The following is an 18,599-nucleotide window of genomic DNA, read 5'->3' on the forward strand; positions in this document are numbered from 1 at the left end:
AGACACTATTCCTCCTCTATGAATAACAGACACTGACATGAGGCTTCAAAAGCTTATCAAATTTTATTTTCTTTACAAAGTAGTAGCATGTAACAGACACACGGAGAAACCCAATGTATTCATGCACTTACAGTAACTGCATGCTGTATCAAGTGAAAAAGATAAAAACAAGCACTAACTAGTGCAGAACGGTCATTTTAACACCTAATCTCTCCATTTAGTATTTTTTTATATAACATACAGAAATAGCCAGATGTTTGGACACATCTACACACTCAGTGATTGCGTTGATGTCTCCAAACAATGGGCTGGCGCTTTAAGTCATGAGTGATACAATAAAGAAAGAAGAAGAAATTGACTCAACTACTTTTCTTTCTTGAGCAAGCTGAAGAAATGGGCGCTTGTACTTCTAGGAGAATGAATGCGGTCTGCTTTTACATTACACCGCATGGTTAACGTCAGTCTGTCCAACTACGTGGAGAACAAACGTGGAGGGGCTTTAAGAGTTTCACATCCTCACGAGTCATCTGACTGACAGTGACGTCATTTATTTCTGCTTCATCAAACCAAGCTGAAGCCTTTTAGTTCGCTTTCTGTCGAATGGATGCAGGTTATCTCATTGGTTGGGTTATTTTAACATTCATCCCAAAACAATCGCACGTAAAAAATACCTTGAACGATAAATGATAAGTCAGGTGACTGTCAAGCCTGCTACTTTTGTCCATTAAAAGCAACCAATTATTAATTTTTGTTCCTTTTTTTAACGTGTTTGCTGTTTATAAATTGATTAAAATCAAGGTCTGTGTTCAAGAATGAACATAGACCTTTGATGAGCTTGACATGGAGACTATCAACAGGTCAAAGACATGGGTGCCTGCGGGAGCTGAATCTTTTCCCGCATGGCAAAATTTTAAACCTTTTCTTAACCAAAAGTGACAATTCTTCATCTGTAAAGGCCCTTACAATAAAACATCCAGACGTGTAAACTACTAGACAGACAAACTGACATTGCTGAGCGATGCCATAGAAAATACATCAGAACATGAGTTATGTACAAGGTATCATACACGATGCAGCACATGAAACCAAGCTACCTTGATGCCAGCGAAGGTTGGGACGTTTGAGTGTTTATTCTAAAGAAATGGATATTAATGACACTCGACAGCCCAAGTAAGACTCTGGTCACATTATCGATAACTTATATGTTTTATCAAGTATGCCAGCAATGAAATATAAGCTGTACTGTACATGAAAAGGGAAGTTTGTTAAAACTATGTTCAGTTGTCTGCAAATGCCACATTGGCAGCTTCTGCTCTGACTGAAAGCAAGCTGAGTGTTAAGTCCGATTTCAACATGGTCTACAACTTATACTGTACAGAGTAGTACAGTAAAGTGATTTGAGTTTTGTCACTTTGGCTGGGCACACAGGATAAGACAAACGACTAGATGCATGAAAAAGGCCCACTCAGTTGGGTTTAGGAAGATGACTATGATCCAAAAACACCGAATGATGACCAATTCTTAAAATGAATGAATTATCTGTACTCGAAACAAACGACAGCCTCATTGTTGGCCAGCAGCTGCCTGTCCATGTCATCATTCACCTTGCTCCGGCTCCACATCCATGCACGTCTCCCATGGGTTCCTGGGCATCTGGGGCATGGAGAGGAGGAGGAGGGAAATGCCTGACAGGAATAGAAGGACAAAGGCAGTACAGGCACAAGCAAAGGACCAGGAGTAGTAGTATTCGATCCAAATTGTGTCCTCGCTCTCGATCATGCGTTTGACTGACTGACGCATCACTTCCAGTGAGATAAAGCAGCAGAGACCTGAGAAGGAAAGAGATGTATAAACGTGAGTCGGCCTGTGGGGATTACAGTCCATTTATTTATTTATTTAGAGTAGGGCTGTTCGATTTTGCCCAAAAATAAAATCTCGATTTTTTTCTCTCAAAATCCGATTTTCGATTACGATTACGATTATTTTGTGAATTGACAAAAGGCAAAGAAATGATTTCAAATATGCTGTTTTTTTATTGAACATTTGCCCCATTGGGCTTTAAGTGCAAACTTTGCTCTTATTAAACCAAAAATGAATGAATAAAGTGCAAAACTCTGTAAAATAAGTTAAAAAAAAGTTTTAAAAAATATAATAAAATATAAAGTTTTATCGCTGAAAAAAAGAATCAGCAAATCAGCACTTGCAAACATAGAGTAAGTTATATTTCCAATTAAATAAAACAAGACATTTTCTAATTAAACTAAACTGGGTCTTTGCATGCTAAATAATAATGCAACCCATGAAGGAGGTAGAGGTGTGTAATGTCAGTCATTACATTTGCTATTCACATTTGCAAGTTTTTTGCAAGGAACACGAGCCGGTCTAACGCATCTGGCTTGAGGGATGCCCGGTGGCATGTTACAACGCCCCCTCCTACACTAAAGAGCCTCTCCCATGGGGCACTTGTCGCAGGTATTGAGAGGTATTTCCATCAATCATTAATATGTGTGCAGACAAGGTAAAAAAAATAAAAATAAAAAAAATAAAATAAAAAAAAGTGAAAAAATCGATTTTACGATTTTCACGTTTTAACATCGTTTCTAATTACATAATCGCGATTACGATTTAAAATCGATTAATCGAACAGCCCTAATTTAGAGCATCCTAGGGGACATTTGTAGGTGACACAAACCCACCTGCAAAGGCAAAAAACATGCCAGCAGGTTTAAGAAGGTAGTCTCTTCCTTTGCCTTTTCCGGTACACGATCCCACCAAACACAGAGACCCCAGGATCATGAAGGCCAGACTGAAGATGGCGATGGCTGCAGCAGAGATGTTGTACTCTGGAAAGAAACAGAAGCAAACACGTGTCTTTACATAACCCTGTGGGAGGGAGAAGTACTCTCTCCATCACCTAACGTTTTTCTTTCATGGAAAATGAATCTGGTGAAAGTGTTTTTTTATTCTATAATTATTTTTGCCAAATGTAAAAATCAATTCATGAAAACATATCCACCAATATCCAGTTATTTTGGTTCTCTTGTTTTATACCAAACATCTGATTATGTGTTCAAGGCCATGAGGAACTGAAGACAGCAGTTATTAGTTCATTTGCTCTGACATATTTTCAGACATGTTGGTGTCCTTGGAGACATTTGCACCTGCGGGATAAATAAGGGATTAGCACGGAGGAAGAGGGGAAGAGGCACCAGGCTGTGGCTGCACAAGCTATCCAACACAATCAAGTCCCTACGTTTATTCTTGTTTTTATCCTGAGACTTGTTGGTGAAATAAAATATAAACTATCACCAAGTCACATTGATGATGTTTTTAAAATCCAAAAATCTATCAATATGACTAAATGTCTTTTCTTACAGCTTTGCGTGTGATACTGGAACAACAGCTGGCTTGATTTCTGAGCAGAGAGGTGGATAATATCTGAGGCCTTTGATCCGGTGCCTGTCGCCTGAGCCTCCCCCGAGAGAGATGCACTCCTTTGGGGGGGGCCTTCATCTTGTGTTGGCAGGAGAGTTAGGGCCGCACTATGAGCAGCTTTCTGTGATACTGCGTCTGTGTTGAGCTCGTTGATTAACCCACTAGCATCCCTAATGCTCAGCACCAAAGAGATGTGATGATTTTGTTTAAACCGGACTTGACTCAGTCCCGTGGTGAAAGATTCCTCACGTATGTAATACTCCTCGCTGCAAGAGGCAGTATGTTTGGGGCTTTGTTCAAATCTAGAAGTATTTTAAGCGTTTAACTCATACAAAACAGGATGCAGACTGTTCTAAGAAGATGTAATGTCCTGGATGTTGCTTTTCTGTAAATGTGTTAGGACAGCCTGTCCTAACATCTCAAAATCTTAACAAGAATATTTGTCTTATTTCTAGTTAAAATGTCTCATTTTTAGTCAAAGAAAATCTCATTACACTAAAAAAACAAGACTCATCACTGGAAAAAACTACAATTTTCACCAGTTTCAAGTAGATTTTCACTTAAAACAAGAAATATCTGCCAGTGGAACAAGATTTATTTGCTTGTAATGAGAAGATAAATCTTGTCCCACTGGCAGATTTTTCTACTTATTTCAAGTGAAAATCTACTTGAAACAGGTGAAAATTGTCAAATAAGTTATTTTTCTGGTAATGACTCTTGTTTTAAGTGTAATGAGATTTTTTGACTAAAAATTAGACATTTTAACTAGAAATAAGACAAATATTCCTGGTAAGGTTTTGAGTTTTTGCAGTGAGACGGCGTAAAAGGTGATTCTATCAGAACGCAGTCACATTGGAGAAAAATCAATGATTGCTGAAAGTGATCGTTAAGTTGAAAATGATTGTTGATGGATGAGAAAAGGACGTTTCACTGTATGGATGGACATATCTGTGCTGACGTGCTTCTACTGTGTTCATTCAGCCTTGTGCACCAGTGAGCGCAGTCAGAGCGCCACACAGCAGGAAACATAGGTCACCCTGCACTGATTCCAGCAAACTCTCCATCTCTTCAGGGCCAGCCATGAGCACACAGTATCTGTGAGTGGGAGTGGGTGTTGGAAGACGAGTGGAGGGGCGCCCATCAAGCACGCATTAACCTCTTAGGGTTTAGGTTTGCGGGGGCATGTGTGACTTCACATGCAAGTCTATTCACATTTACACCTCAATAATTGAGTGTGAAAGAAACTCGGCGTGTAATCAGCCCCTAAACACAGTCACAGTGGGGACATATTTCTGACAGGGTCACTAAAGATGGTAATGTAAGAGTGGAGGAAAACTGGGGGCTGGAAGATGTTCATGCAGCTATGAAAAGTTAAAGGAGCTTGAGGCCGGATTGAGGCAGAATTTATGAAAAAAATCCGTATACATTTTAAGTTTTCTAGTAATAATGTCAGATGAAGCGTTCCAAACCCAAAAGAATGAGCCTTCTAGTGAATCTCTCCTTTGCCTTGAACAGGCTGTGTGCTGCAAAATGTGCTGCAATTCGGTCTCGAATTTCCCGCGCTGGGCTGCGGATGTGACGTCACATGACGCTGCATGTGCGTTCTCCCCGTTCTCCCGTGCCGGCTTCACTGTTGGCTGCAGTACCCCCGACGGCCGTCGTGGTGAAGGGTGGCGCTAGAGAGTCTCATTTCTTAAAAGGAGCCTCAAGCTCCTTTAACTTTATAAACTTTACATCTATTGCCCAAGTTCATTTAAGAAAAACATTAATCTGTGTGTCAGTACACGCTATAAAACCTCTGACATAGTGGATGAACTTTATTTCATATCCACAGCCGTTAACTGTCATGGGAAAAAAAAATATCCCAATCAAAGCTGAAAATATGACAGGGTTAATTACACGACAAAAAGTACAACGTATGACATGCTGTGGTGTTCTGAGAAAACCCTGACTCAGACAGCAAAGTCTTGGTGACGACTAAAGAAAAACGCTGTGGCTTTTACTCTGGATTTCTTCATTTCACACATCACCAGTTACATATGTTCCAAAATGTGTGTTGTTAGGGAAATATAATTGAAGTGAGCAGCAGCAATAGAGGAGATCATGTGGGAAACTGTGAGGCAACTTTAACACTTGTTAAAGGAGCATGAGGCCGGATTGTGGCAGGATTTATGAAAAAATCTGTATACATTTTAAGTTTTCTAGTAATAATGTCAGATGAAGCGTTCCAAACCCAAAAGAATGAGCCCTCTAGTGTATCTCTCCGTTGCCTTGAACAGGCTGTGTGCTGCAAAATGTGCTGCAATTCGGTCCCGAATTTCCCGCACTGTCCTGCGGATGTGACGTCACATGACGCTGCATGCACGTTCTCCCCGTTCTCCCGTGCCGGCTTCACTGTTGGCTGCAGTACCCCCAACGGCCGTCGTGGTGAAGGGTGGCGCTAGAGAGTCTCATTTCTTAAAAGGAGCCTCAAGCTCCTTTAAGTGTTTGATGCTATGGCTTCACAGAAACGATGAGGCATGTGTACAATTAATACAGACAATAAATCTCTTTGTTTCTCTGATATTTAGACAGGACGGAGTGAAGCAACCTTTGAAGTGGAACAATAAGAAGGAGAAAACCCCACCTTTTTGTGTTTTATATTCGAATATCTCAGCATCCTGCCCTGGGGTGAAGTGCCTAAAGTAAGTGCAGTTTTTGTCTGTGGAAAAAAGAGAAAGAGAAGGAGAAAAAACAGAGTTGATTTCAAAGTTAACAACCTCTTCATGGCATTACTATATACTGAAAAGACAGTTATGACATGTAGTTGCTTAATTGAGCTGTTACTGGTGTGCACCTGTCTACTTAGAGCAAACACATAACTATAAGTAAAGGAAAAGGTAATAAACACTTTTCTTAATGTGTCATCATAAAGTGCTGCACATATTTAAAATGACAAGATATCAAATTACAGACAAATGATAAATGGGGGGGTCTCAAGACAAGCATGACCCTAAGATTAGCTGCAGTTCCTCGACTGACCGATAGAGAGCGGCTGCAAAGGCGAGTCAAACTCTGTTGACTCTCAGAGCAAACTTTAGAGCAGGAATAAACATATTTTTACAGCCTGGTTAAAAGAAACAAACATTTTGGTCTCAATCATTTGATTTCACACCCATGACAGTTTTTCTGACACGCCAGTTTTGATTTTGCTCTCCAGTCAGCACCATAAACAGTATACCCCACTGTAAATGTCTGACAGCACATCTGCAGATATTTCGGTTAGAACGAAGGACCTGGGAGCAAATCTAACGTTGATTGCAGTAGAGTGGGTATGTTTCTGTCTCCCTCAGAAACAACATGGCAGGAAGAAAAATGGATTTCAAAGCCGGTCTTCAGAAACCAAATGGGCCACATAATCTAATTCTTCGCCCATTTTTCTATACAGTCTATGTTCACATCCAAGGGACAGCACCAACAGCTGCTTATCAAACTGCCTTGCAAAAAAGTTGATTAGTGCAACGACCAATCAGCGCAAAGAACAGTATGACGTATTTAGCGTGACCTAAACAGGTCAACAGGAGTGTGTTGTGTGGAAGAGTGCATTCAATTTGAGCCATAGCCTGTCGGCAAAACGGCAAATACATACAGTTTCGTCTTCTGTTCAATTTTCAAAGAAAAGTCTGAATCTTTAACTGTCAATGCCAAAGCTGATTCAAATCCTCATTAATCATCAACTGCAGCCATCTAAATTTACATCCTGAATGACATCACCACTCTCGTCTTGTTAAACCCTCCTTGAGGCCCCGTTTACACGGGGCAAAAACGGAGGCGTTGTCATGCGTTTTGGCCGTTCGTTTACACGAAAACGCCCCCAAAAACGATCATTTCTGAAAACTCCGGCCAAAGTGGAGATTTTCAAAAACTCAGTTTTCACGTTTGCGTCTAAACAGAGAAAACGGAGGAAAACGGAGATTTACGTCACATTATGAGTGCAACCTGTATTTACAATTTGTTTGGCCACCGTCAATATTTTCTTTTATTTTACCTGTTTTAAATTCTCTCAGACTCTCGTTCCGTCTTGGAAGTAAAGCCTGAATTATGGTCCCGCGTTAAATCGACGCAGAGCCTACGGCGTAGGGTACGCGGCGATGCGCGCCGTACGGTGTGCGTCGCCGCGTATCCTACGCCGTAGCTCTGCGTTGGTGTAACGCGGAACCATAAATCAGCCTTAACTGGAAGTTACACGTGTCATTTGTTGATGTTTTTCCAGGATTCTGATTGGCTGGGATGACGTTAACAGCGTTTTCATGCGGGTCCATGTAAACGAGGATATTTTTGAAAACGTAGAGGGGAAAATATCCGTTTTTGTAAATACCCGGCTACGTGTAAACGTGGCCTGAGACTCTCTACATTGTCTCTCCAAGACTATTGTGCATATTGAATGAACTCCAACAGATGTTAGCTAGACATACTGTACCTGACAGCAAATTTAAATTAGTTAGCAGTATGTCTAGATATCTAGCCTAGAAAAATGTGGCCATCTTTGGGTCAAAGTTGCAAATGGATGATTACCTTTTGTTTTACATTTGAAAAGAGGACTAGAGGGACACATTTCATGATCAGAGTACTGGAATGAGGGGATCAGATATCCTGTTGTGCAGGTCACGGTCCTCCTTATGTGTAACTGAAAATATCTCACAGTTAATCCTAAATCAGCCAGAGGAAGATTCAGGGCTGGTGACAAGCTTTAATAGGATGGCAGCTGCGTTTTAAAAGAATAGTAAATGTTTTGATTTAGAGATGTTTGATTAAGGGATTTACAATAGACTGAATGACTATCTTAATAAATTAAATATAATTACACCATCTCAGTATGGATTCAGAAAAAAAAGCACTACCTGTATGGCTGTACTTGATCTCCTCGAAAGGGTAAACGATGCACTTGATAAAGGTGAATATGGCGTTGGTGTGTTTCTGGACCTCTCAAAGGCCTTTGATACCATTGATCATAACATTCTGCTAAACAAATTGACCCACTATGGGATCAGAGGCACAGCTCTTAAATGGTTCACTAGTTACCTTTCACAGGGACAACAATATGTACATATCCATGACAACAAATCTCAATATAGACATATCAAATATGGGGTTCCTCAGGGTTCTATTTTAGGGCCCTTACTCTTTATTATTTATACAAATGATCTGGTCAACTGCTCAAACGTCTTCCAAAAAATCATTTTTGCTGATGATACAAACCTTTTTTTATCACATAATAACATTCATGAACTCCAAGACCTCCTTAATAATGAGCTCTCTAAAGTGGACATTTGGTTTAAAGTAAATAAACTCTCTCTTAATATTAAGAAAACAAATTATATATTATTTAGTTTCAATAAAAAAACGAATAAATATGGAAAATTTGGCCTTTCAGATCGTAATAAATGATGAAGAAATAAAGAGAGTAAACGCTACAAAGTTCCTTGGGGTCCTCATTGATGACTGTCTAAATTTTAAATGTCATATAGATCACCTTGTGGAAAAACTATCTAAATATGTCGGTCTGTTTTTCAAACTGAGACACCTGCTTCCACGCTCTGCCCTTCTCACTCTTTATAAAACTTTGTTTGAACCTCATTTAAATTACTGCAATATTATTTGGTGTAATACTTACCCCAGTCATCTAAAAAAATTAGAAGTTTTACAGAAAAAAATTATCCGTGCCATCTCTTGGACTGAATTTAACTCACCTACTCGACATCTGTTTGCCCACTATGGTATTCTTCGCCTCAAAGAATATAACTACTTCCATAATGCATGTACAATATATCAGGTGGTCTCAGGTTTGAATCCCAGATTAACTCAACTCATCCCAATCTCCGTTCCCCAGCACACCCACAAAACTAGACACAAACACCTCATTATAGGGAAAAAACGTAAACTTGTGGGAACAAGTATGAGTGTTGTGTGTCGGGGACCACAGATTTGGAATGAGCTGAATGATAGCTTTAAAAAGTCACAGTCCATCTCCATATTTAAACGGCAGTTAAAGAATCAGTTGTTAAGCTCATATATATAAACGTACACCCCGGGATCACAAAATGTTTCATGTTAAGTGTTTGTAATGTGATATGTTGCATGTAAGTGGTAGTCTAGTATAATGTGCATGTTGTTTTGTTGTGTTATGTGTGTATTAAGTGCAAGTGTATGTATGTATTCCTGCCTACTGTATGTATGTTCATTGGCTCCTACCATAAGCTTTTGATAGCTTCTCCAGGAGACCAATTCACATGTGTGAGTGTGAATAAAATAAATGCTGGAAATAAATAAATAAATGCTGGATGTAAAGAGGCAGTTGCAGTCATCTAGTTGTCATCTAGTTTGAGTCAATAACTCAAAACCACCAATGATCATGGTTAATCTAAGTGAAGAATGCTGTAGTTTCTCATGGCCGCTCAGCAGTTGTGGTAGGACTGTTGATTTAGCTTTTGGTTTCAACACTGATCAGAATATTTATAAGACACATCGTACAAATTGATCATTTCCACTTTAACAAGTCTGAATGGAAGATAATTTGTGTCTTTATTTACTGAGTTGCTCTGCCAAAACAATTTATCTAAATGACAAGTGTGTCGGCTCACAAATGATTTCACCTGTGAGAAAGGAAATAACATTGCCTGTATTTGTGTTAGACAAAATAATCTAAACTCATTTACATCAATGCTCTCTTTTTCTGCTTGAGCACTGAACCTTTTCACACTCCCATTCAGTTCTCGCCCCACATACTTTATCACCCTCATGTGAACTCATGTGAACTCCACCTGCTGCTCAACACCTTGTGACTGTGATGCCTCTCTGAAACACTGTGGCGTGTCTGTCCATCTCACATTTATACTCAACATGATTTGTCCGCATATGAGTTGTTAAACCTCTTGGATTTACTAGAAAAGAAAGAAAGATAGAAAAGCCAATCTGCTTTTTGTGTGCACTCTGTAGTTTGGTGGAGATAATACTCGAATAATACTAATACTTGAAAAGGAAAGCACATCCTCCTAATGTCTTTCTTATTGGGAGATATTGTGGAAAAAAACCTAAATCTGGTCTTTACCAGCTCTTATAGTGACATGAATAAACCTCACACACACATTTAGCCATGTGCTAAACAAAAACTAACCCACAGTGCAGAAGCAGTGTGTGAAAAACTAAGTACACTCTCACTGGTGTTCAATTCAATTCAAATTACTTTGCAAGTCCCCAAAGGGAAATTCATTATCGCTATGAGAAAAGAAGCACTTTTACTTGCTTGGTGTCTATAGAAAAACATCAGCTATGATGTGAGAGAAACAGTTGTTGGTTATCATATTTCACAATGCCACGGTTGACGAAAAGTACAGCATTTTAGCGTAAAGACCTTCATACCGCGTAAAGAAGAATGGTGGAATGTGATGATGCAGTCTATCTTGCAGTCTCCTTTGTATACCATCATATTTAGACTCTGTTGTCAGAGCATCTGTCCAACATCTAAAGTTTTAGTGGAACCCATCATACAAAAGGACTATGATCCCAAACACGCCTGTAAGTCTACAACAGAATGAATGAAAAACAAAAGTGTGGCGTTGCAAGGGTTTAGTCACAGTCCAGACCTACGAGCACTGAAGAGTTGGGGCAGGACCTTAACAGAGCTGTTCAAAAACAAATGCTTGGATACCTCAATGAACTGAAGCAGTGATGTGAAGAAGAGGAAAGACTGGAGTGTACTTTGTTTTTCTCTCACTGCTTCTACTTATAAAAATAATATTAATAATAGTACGGTGAGGTACTGTATCGCGTCTGTTATGTTACATTTGAGGTTTTATTGATCTAAAATTTCTTTCTTTCTTTCTTTCTTTCTTTCTTTCTTTCTTTCTTTCTTTCTTTCTTTCTTTCTTTCTGGCTCATTTCCTTCCTTCCTTCCTTCCTTCCTTCCTTCCTTCCTTCCTTCCTTCCTTCCTTCCTTCCTTCCTTCCTTCCTTCCTTCCTTCCTTCCTTCCTTCCTTCCGTCCTTCCTTCCTTCCTTCCTTCCTTCCTTCCTTCCTTCCTTCCTTCCTTCCTTCCTTCCTTCCTTCCTTCCTTCCTTCTTTTTTCCCCTTCCTTCCTTCTTTCCTCCTGCTCTCTCCTTCCTTCTTCCCTTCCTCTTTTCTCACTTCCTTTCTTCCTTCCTTCCTTCCTTCTTTTCTCCCCTCGTACATTATTTCCTTTTCTCCCTTCCTTCCTTCATTCTTTTTTTCCTTCCTTCCTTCCTTCCTTCCTTCCTTCCTTCCTTCCTTCCTTCCTTCCTTCCTTCCTTCCTTCCTTCCTTCCTTCCTTCCTTCCTTCCTTCCTTCCTTCCTTCCTTCCTTCCTTCCTTCCTTCCTTCCTTCTGCTTTACACAAAAACATCAACGGGAATTTATAGTTTTTATCGCGAGATGACAAATTCTTATCGTGAGGAATTTTTTTGACGATATATCGTGAACGGTAAAATATCACCCATTCCTACTCTCCGCTCACATGTTTCTAATCTCTTTCCACTCAGACATAAGAAGTAGAAACATGTAGAAATGTATGGTATTAACATTATAATGAAAGCATGATGTCTCGTTCTGGGATGATTTCCATTTGCACTCAAAGAACTATCAAAGATCAATCAAGTTCTCCTAAAATGAAACAACACAGTAATTTGATTAAATAAGCAAAACTGTAAGATCTCTGAAACACCTTTCGTATAAGCAGCACAGCATTGCAGTGTTTACAGACGCTTCCTTTGAACGTGACAGTTTTTGGTGGCGTATTGTGTAGGCCCACATACAAATAAAAAAAGAAGAGGGTTTTATGAATGAGGACAGGGAGTAGCCATGAAGGAACACTCAGAGGTGGTTACTAAGCAACAAGCCCTGCTGTTTTCACTGAAGATAGCACATAAAAGGGCATGATAGAGTCAAACTCTATATTTGAAGGGCTAGCTGGAAAGCAATGTTTTTCTAACTCGTTTTTTTTTCTTTCAGATTTTTGAAATAATCTTTTTTTTTTCAAAGAATATATATATATATATATATATATATATATATATATATATATATATATATATATATATATATATATATATATATATATATATATATATGTATTCTGTGCCTCTTTTTTCTCCTGCCGACATGTTCTATAATACCTCCCTTGTTCCAAAAAGGGAAGTCTGTGGAGGTTACAAAGATCAGATGAAGACAGCTGCTTTTCTACACGTTGTCACGTCACAGCAGGGTTTTATAGCTTTGATGTGACCTGCAAATCCACTCAGTCTGCAGCAGAAGCAAAGTTTCCTCTGCTGCGTCAATCCGACCTTTGTCACGCTTTTGTTTGCCAGCTGTGACAAGGGAAGTGTTATCAAGGAGCTGAATATGTTTGTCCCCCAAATGACTTTAATTGAATGCAGATCTGCATGTTTTTGTTCTGCAACTTTTGATGGGTGAAATGTAGAGTGTGCTTATTCAAAGGAAGAAACTCTTCCGTAGACTTTATTTTAAAACGTACTTCTCTGTGGCTCTATAAATGCAAAGACACTCTCTTGAGATGATTAAAGAACAGCTTTGAGGACCACACTGCACTTGAGCTCTTATAAGAGCAAAATACCAGCGATTCCACTTCGCTTTTGGTTCATGCATCCCATTACCGGAGAATGTGCAGAAATGTGAGTGGCTTAGTGGGCTGCCGGGATGTGAAGCTGCAGGAAGCTCGTGTGGGAACAGTTGCGTGGGGACTACATCTAGAATTATGTCTGACTCCGTCAGGCGGCCCCGTCACTCAGAGAGACGCTGGGCTTGTGCGTGAACACCTGACCCTCGTGGCTTTGACCCAGCGCAGCTGAGTATTTACGTCCCCTATTTTTATAACTGTCACAGTGCTTACTGAGCACAGTTAAAAAAAAAAAAAAAGTGAGAAAAAAGTTGACACATTTTCTTTCTGCAACTCTAGCAGATAACTTTGATGACAGCCTCTGTTTCATCACCATGACCACCTAAACTCAAACCCCCAAAAAGTCCAAGATTTTATATTCCTCGGAAAAATAAACTTGAAAATCTTTGTAGCTTGACTACATATAACAATATGTACCCATTAGATCTACATTTCAGGACTAAGCATAGCTGCACTCAATGCTCAGACAATCCTCTGTGCATATTTTCAGATCTGACACAACATGGAAGCTAAATCTGTATTTTACACGTTACCAGTTTATCTGGACTCATCTCGCCACCTGTTCTCTGTCAGCAGTTGATCTTCACGACAAGCTAACCAACAATTTCCAGTTGTGTGTGTGTCATACTGAAGGAGGTTTCTTCACACGACGTTCAAGTCCTGCTTTGGATCAAAGTTTGACGCGTCGCTAGGACATGTGTTTATGATAAACAATATTTTTCCTCTCCAAATACAGTGAGTGGAGCAGGGGAAGCCCCTGGAGACTGATGGGACATCTGTTGGACTCCTCGCAGCGCAAACACGGCCTGCTAAGGTGTCCACGTGAAAAGTTAGTGTTTTTGTTGCAAACAATCTCAGTCTGAATACAAGATAATCTAATCGTATAAATGTCCAAACAATCAAGCAATAAATCACAGCTTTTCCTTTATACGGATGAATGCAAACAAAAAAAACTACAGATCAGACTTCTATTAGCTGAAACATTTGCAACTTATTAGTGACATCTGAAGAATTCCCAGAATGTGCGGGAACGTGGAGCTGATTTAGAAGATTCAGCACATGCTGCACCAGTGACACTGCCCCCCCCCCCCCAGCATTTCATCTGCTCCTAGAATGGCTTTGCTGTGTGTGTGTGTGTGTGTGTGTGTGTGTGTGTGTGTGTGTGTGTGTGTGTGTGTGTGTGTGTGTGTGTGTGTGTGTGTGTGTGTGTGTGTGTGTGTGTGTGTGTGTGTGTGTGTGTGTCGGGGGTCGGGGGTCGGTGCTCCATTAAACAGACCAGAGACTCATTCACCTTTAGTCGCTGCAGCCGTTTCTCTCAACACTGTTTTCATCATACAGTATTATTCAGTCTGAGTCAGTGGTTTATTACAGCTGCTTTTAGAGCATCTGATATCATTTGGAGTTTATTTTGAGACTTTGAGGATAAACTTTAGTGGATTAAGTATTCAGTCACTGAGATAATGACTAATTACCGTAGAATCATACTTGACAACAAGTGACATCCAGAAGCAGCTTTGCCAATGGAGATGGTTCTGTTTTGAAGTTTTTCTCTGCTTGTATTTCTAAATATTTGCCATATAAATAGAACTACTGTTGTGTAGCTATTCATTTATTTATGGTATCACTCTTCATGTTTGTTTAATTAGAAGCCATTTAATGTTCAGCCGTGTGGAAAAACATTTCTCATACTTTTCAACTGCATTGCTGTTTACTGACAAAACAAGATTTTTAATCGGATCAGATGTTACCACGATACAAAACTGTCACCAGTGGGAAACCACACACCGGAATCACGCCATCTCCACCTTCCTAATTACATTGTCTTTCAAAAAAAAATAAAGTCAAACTTAAATTTTGATTCATTCTCATGAAATGGACATGAAAATGTTGAATTAAAGGCACATTGCGAGAAGTTGCACAAAAACCCACCCAAGCCCAGAACTGGTTTGGGATTCATTAATAATGCTCTATCATTTATCTGTGCACTCAAGGGATGAATGTTTTATTTATATTTGTGTCTATATATATTGTAAGCAAGTGTCAGCAAGCTCTGGGGCGGAGGACTTCACCAAAAACCCAGAGAGGGAAGGCGGGGAAGGGGCGACCCGGAGAATCAGCTGTTGTGGTGTGTGGCGCTCGCCTGAGAGTCTCCGGCTCATGAGCTTGGGTTTCTTGGGCTGACATATCAACAGCTGCCGCGTAAAATCATTACAGTTCTGCCCTGCTGTTTGTGTTGGCCATTAAGGCTTGATTTGGTACACTGTGAAGCAAGTTCACATGTTTTAGGATTTTCAGGTTCAAGGGTGAAGTATCTAATTGAAAATAATCTTTGTTTGCCTTTCATTTATTATGCTGAACCTAATTGCATCAATACAGTAGAATTAGGGGGCGTAAATCACGTAAAACTCCCTCTGCATACCTTTATGAAGTTTAGTTGATACTTTAAACCTAGATTTTGTTTCACTCTGTTTCAACCAAGGCGACTTCTATTGTGACCCCTCCTACTGTCTTGTTTGCTAATGCTAAGATTTGTCATTTTAAATTGACATTATTTAAATACAGATGCACATTCACTGCATGTAAACTCTGTGCTTCACACATTGAAATACATGATATAAGATAAGTAACACAAACACAAAAAGGAGAGCTTCACGTCAAACCATCAACAAGACTAATGATGTGTTTTGCAAATTTAACCAGTGATACCAACTTGTAGCGTAATGGATAACTTCCTTTGTCTGTGCTCCAACTCTTTGTTTTATTCTTTTTGGTAGTTTATTCCTAATCCTGCCAAGAAAACAGACTAAATCTACTAATTAGTTAACCTCCATGACAAATACAAGAAAATCACAGACAGACAATCGCAATATTGCACACATCTGATGGTCTGCAAACACTTTACTGCAATGAAAGGCTCAAAAATGTCAACATTACACAAATATAACAAACTGTACCAGATGCAACAACATATGCACGTGTACATCTTCAATTGAGGAGATCTAATTTGAGAAACTTTACTATTTAAGGGGCTAACATTGTAATGCTGCTTAATTTCTATATTAAATGGTATAAGTTGTACCTGTGGTATAATCAGCAGTTTCAACTCCGGTGGCTCAAATTTCACACCAGCAGATAAAAGGTCTGTTTAGACATCAAAGTTAAATCCTTTGCCTGACTGTCAGTTTCTAAGGTAACCAAAAGATAATTCAATGGTTAAGTTAGAGCAAACCAGTCCAGCGGTGTCTCGAGTAGACTGCACTGCTACGAGCACACAAGCACATCGTCACGCTCTTTAAATAATGGCCTGAGTCAAGTTTTTTTTACGTTTTTCAAAAAGCCAAAGCAGCTACGCTTTTTCTATTTTCTAAAAAACTTGAGAAAAATAATAAATAAATAAAATATGTTTAGACCATTATTTTAACAGGGTGATGATATTGCTGATATTTGAAGATATTTGAATACATTCCAATGGACTGGGTTTGTATGTGTATATTTATGTATGTGTATGCATATATGTATGCATATATATATGTATATATATTAAATATAGTAATAATGCACATATATATACCTTTGGTTTCTACCTTCATGGTATCAATCATTAATATGTGTGCAGACAAGGTGAGAAAAAAAAAAAAAGAATACATTCCAATACTAATCAAGCTTACCTTAAACACATATTTTGACCCACAAAAAACAGTTTATTCCATTTTGAAAAGCCACAAACATGTGAGCTGCAGAAGGATCTGTATTGGCGCGACATAAGGAACTTTAGAGAGTCACATGAGATGCATAAAACCTGGCACCAGGACTTCTGTTATGAGCAGTTCAGACTGCAAAAACACCCGCTCGAGAAATGAGCCAAATATTCCATAAATCTAGTAAAGGTCATATTTTAGGCAAAAAAATCTTTGCCAATAAGGTAAGAAAACTTTTTCTAGAAAATAATTCTGAAAACTAGTAAAATAGTCTTCTAATCTTCTTGAAACAAGGTTTTTTTTACGTTCTTAGAAACTAATTTTGTCGTGAAGCACATTGCAGTTAGTCATGCTGTACAAGGGCAAACATTTGGTGTACATTTCAGGGGGGGGGGTCTTTAAACCATGATTTAAATGAATGTGCCAATTACCCATTGTTTTGTTCAGGCTCCCTTACCTCCAGGTAGGCTGATGGGTCCACAACCGTGTTTTGGGTCATAGTTTTCCGAGGCGATGTAGATGTGCTTCTTGCACAGCCTCCACAGGCCGAAGTGGGCCGCCTCGCAGGTGGCATTGAGCACTTCCACCTGTGGCTTAAGCACTGCCCAGTGGTCCGTTACCACCGCCGTGAACATGCACGCCATGCCCACCAGCAACACAAAGATGGCTATCTTTATCTTGGTACGCTTGTGCATTTTTCCGAGTGGTGGGATTTCAGTTCAGGGATAATTCTTCCCCTGACGTAGAATAAAAAAAATCAATAGCCTTGGATGTTCTGCAGTGTGGACACGCTGGTCGGTGTCCCAAAGTCTTCCGTCCTCGGCGACAGCAGCAAAGCCTCTCGGAGAGTCGCTTCTCCTTTTCTCTCTCCACCTAAGACCAGTGTCTTCTCTTCCCCCTGTTGCAAATCTGTGCTTCTGGTTCAAATGGAAGGGGGCCAGACTGCTCTGTCCTACTTACAACTCCCTCTTTCCCCACGATGAGTTTCTGCACCACAGAGGGGCTGCAAGTTTAGATAGTCAGCTGTTGAGCCAGATCAGGGAAGGGGGTGACACACTGCCAACCATGGTGGGTAATGGGTGTGTTTCCCAGCATGTCCTATGCTATAAATGTGGCCGGTGAGTCAAGATGTCAGGCTTTTCTACTTATCCGATTACAGTGCCAATTCGTTGAAATTTGTAACGCACCGTAAAAATGTGATCTAATATAAACAGGGTTTTTCTCCTCCATAACAGTTGCCGGTGTTAGGAAAGTTGTTTCACCAGCGTGAAAATAGATTGCTTTTAGTCTCGATGTATCCCCCCCTGCGCTTAACATCCACGCAGCCTTGGTGTGGGCTTGGCTCTGTAAACTATTTATAAGAAGAAAGTGGACGTGTTTATAATGAGCAGCGAAGTTCCACCTCACAACAGGAGCATTTCCCAGAGGGAACAAAACTGCTTTTAGTCACGCTTGTCAGAATTCCCGCCCGCAGGCGAGTTGATTTGAACATAAAATTCTGGACTCCTCTGTTTCCTGAAATTATGAATTCCTAACAGACATTCAGCAACTACAGAGCTGAGTTTGATTTACCAAGAAAAGCTGGGAAATTCTTCTAAATTGTATGAAATGACAGTCCTTGAAGAAATTAAACTTGAGTTGACACACGACGACCTGCGAACTGATGAACAAGCTTCAACAGGTGAGTCAATGAAGTGGGAGTTACAGGTAACCGCCACACAAAGAACCTGCTGTAGGACGGCTTCAATCAATCAATCAATCAATCAATTCATATTTATTT

General features: G+C 39.8%; 1 protein-coding gene across 1 annotated transcript; it reads right to left on the reverse strand.

Annotated features, from left to right (window-relative positions):
* Positions 1-44: 44 nt before the first annotated feature.
* Positions 45-17,894, reverse strand: LOC133444427 (voltage-dependent calcium channel gamma-1 subunit-like). Its single transcript, XM_061722214.1, has 4 exons — positions 17,277-17,894; positions 6,062-6,136; positions 2,697-2,843; positions 45-1,829 (listed from the first exon to the last, which is right to left on the reverse strand). Exons 1-4 carry the CDS (start codon positions 17,512-17,514, stop codon positions 1,597-1,599), a joined length of 693 nt encoding a protein of 230 aa, XP_061578198.1. The 5' UTR covers positions 17,515-17,894; the 3' UTR covers positions 45-1,596.
* Between the last annotated feature and the right edge of the window lie 705 nt (positions 17,895-18,599).

Source organism: Cololabis saira, chromosome 1 (assembly GCF_033807715.1).
Source record: "Cololabis saira isolate AMF1-May2022 chromosome 1, fColSai1.1, whole genome shotgun sequence".
In the NCBI taxonomy this organism is placed as follows: Eukaryota; Metazoa; Chordata; class Actinopteri; order Beloniformes; family Belonidae; genus Cololabis; species Cololabis saira.

Excerpts from the sequence above, each read along its gene's own strand:
- LOC133444427 (XM_061722214.1), bottom strand. The coding sequence starts at position 17,514 with ATGCACAAGCGTACCAAGATAAAGATAGCCATCTTTGTGTTGCTGGTG. Across the intron at positions 6,137-17,276 it reads ACCCATCAGCCTACCTGGAG|ACAAAAACTGCACTTACTTT; the intron begins GTAAGGGAGCCT and ends TTTTTTCCACAG. Across the intron at positions 1,830-2,696 it reads CATGTTTTTTGCCTTTGCAG|GTCTCTGCTGCTTTATCTCA; the intron begins GTGGGTTTGTGT and ends TTTCCTTCTCAG.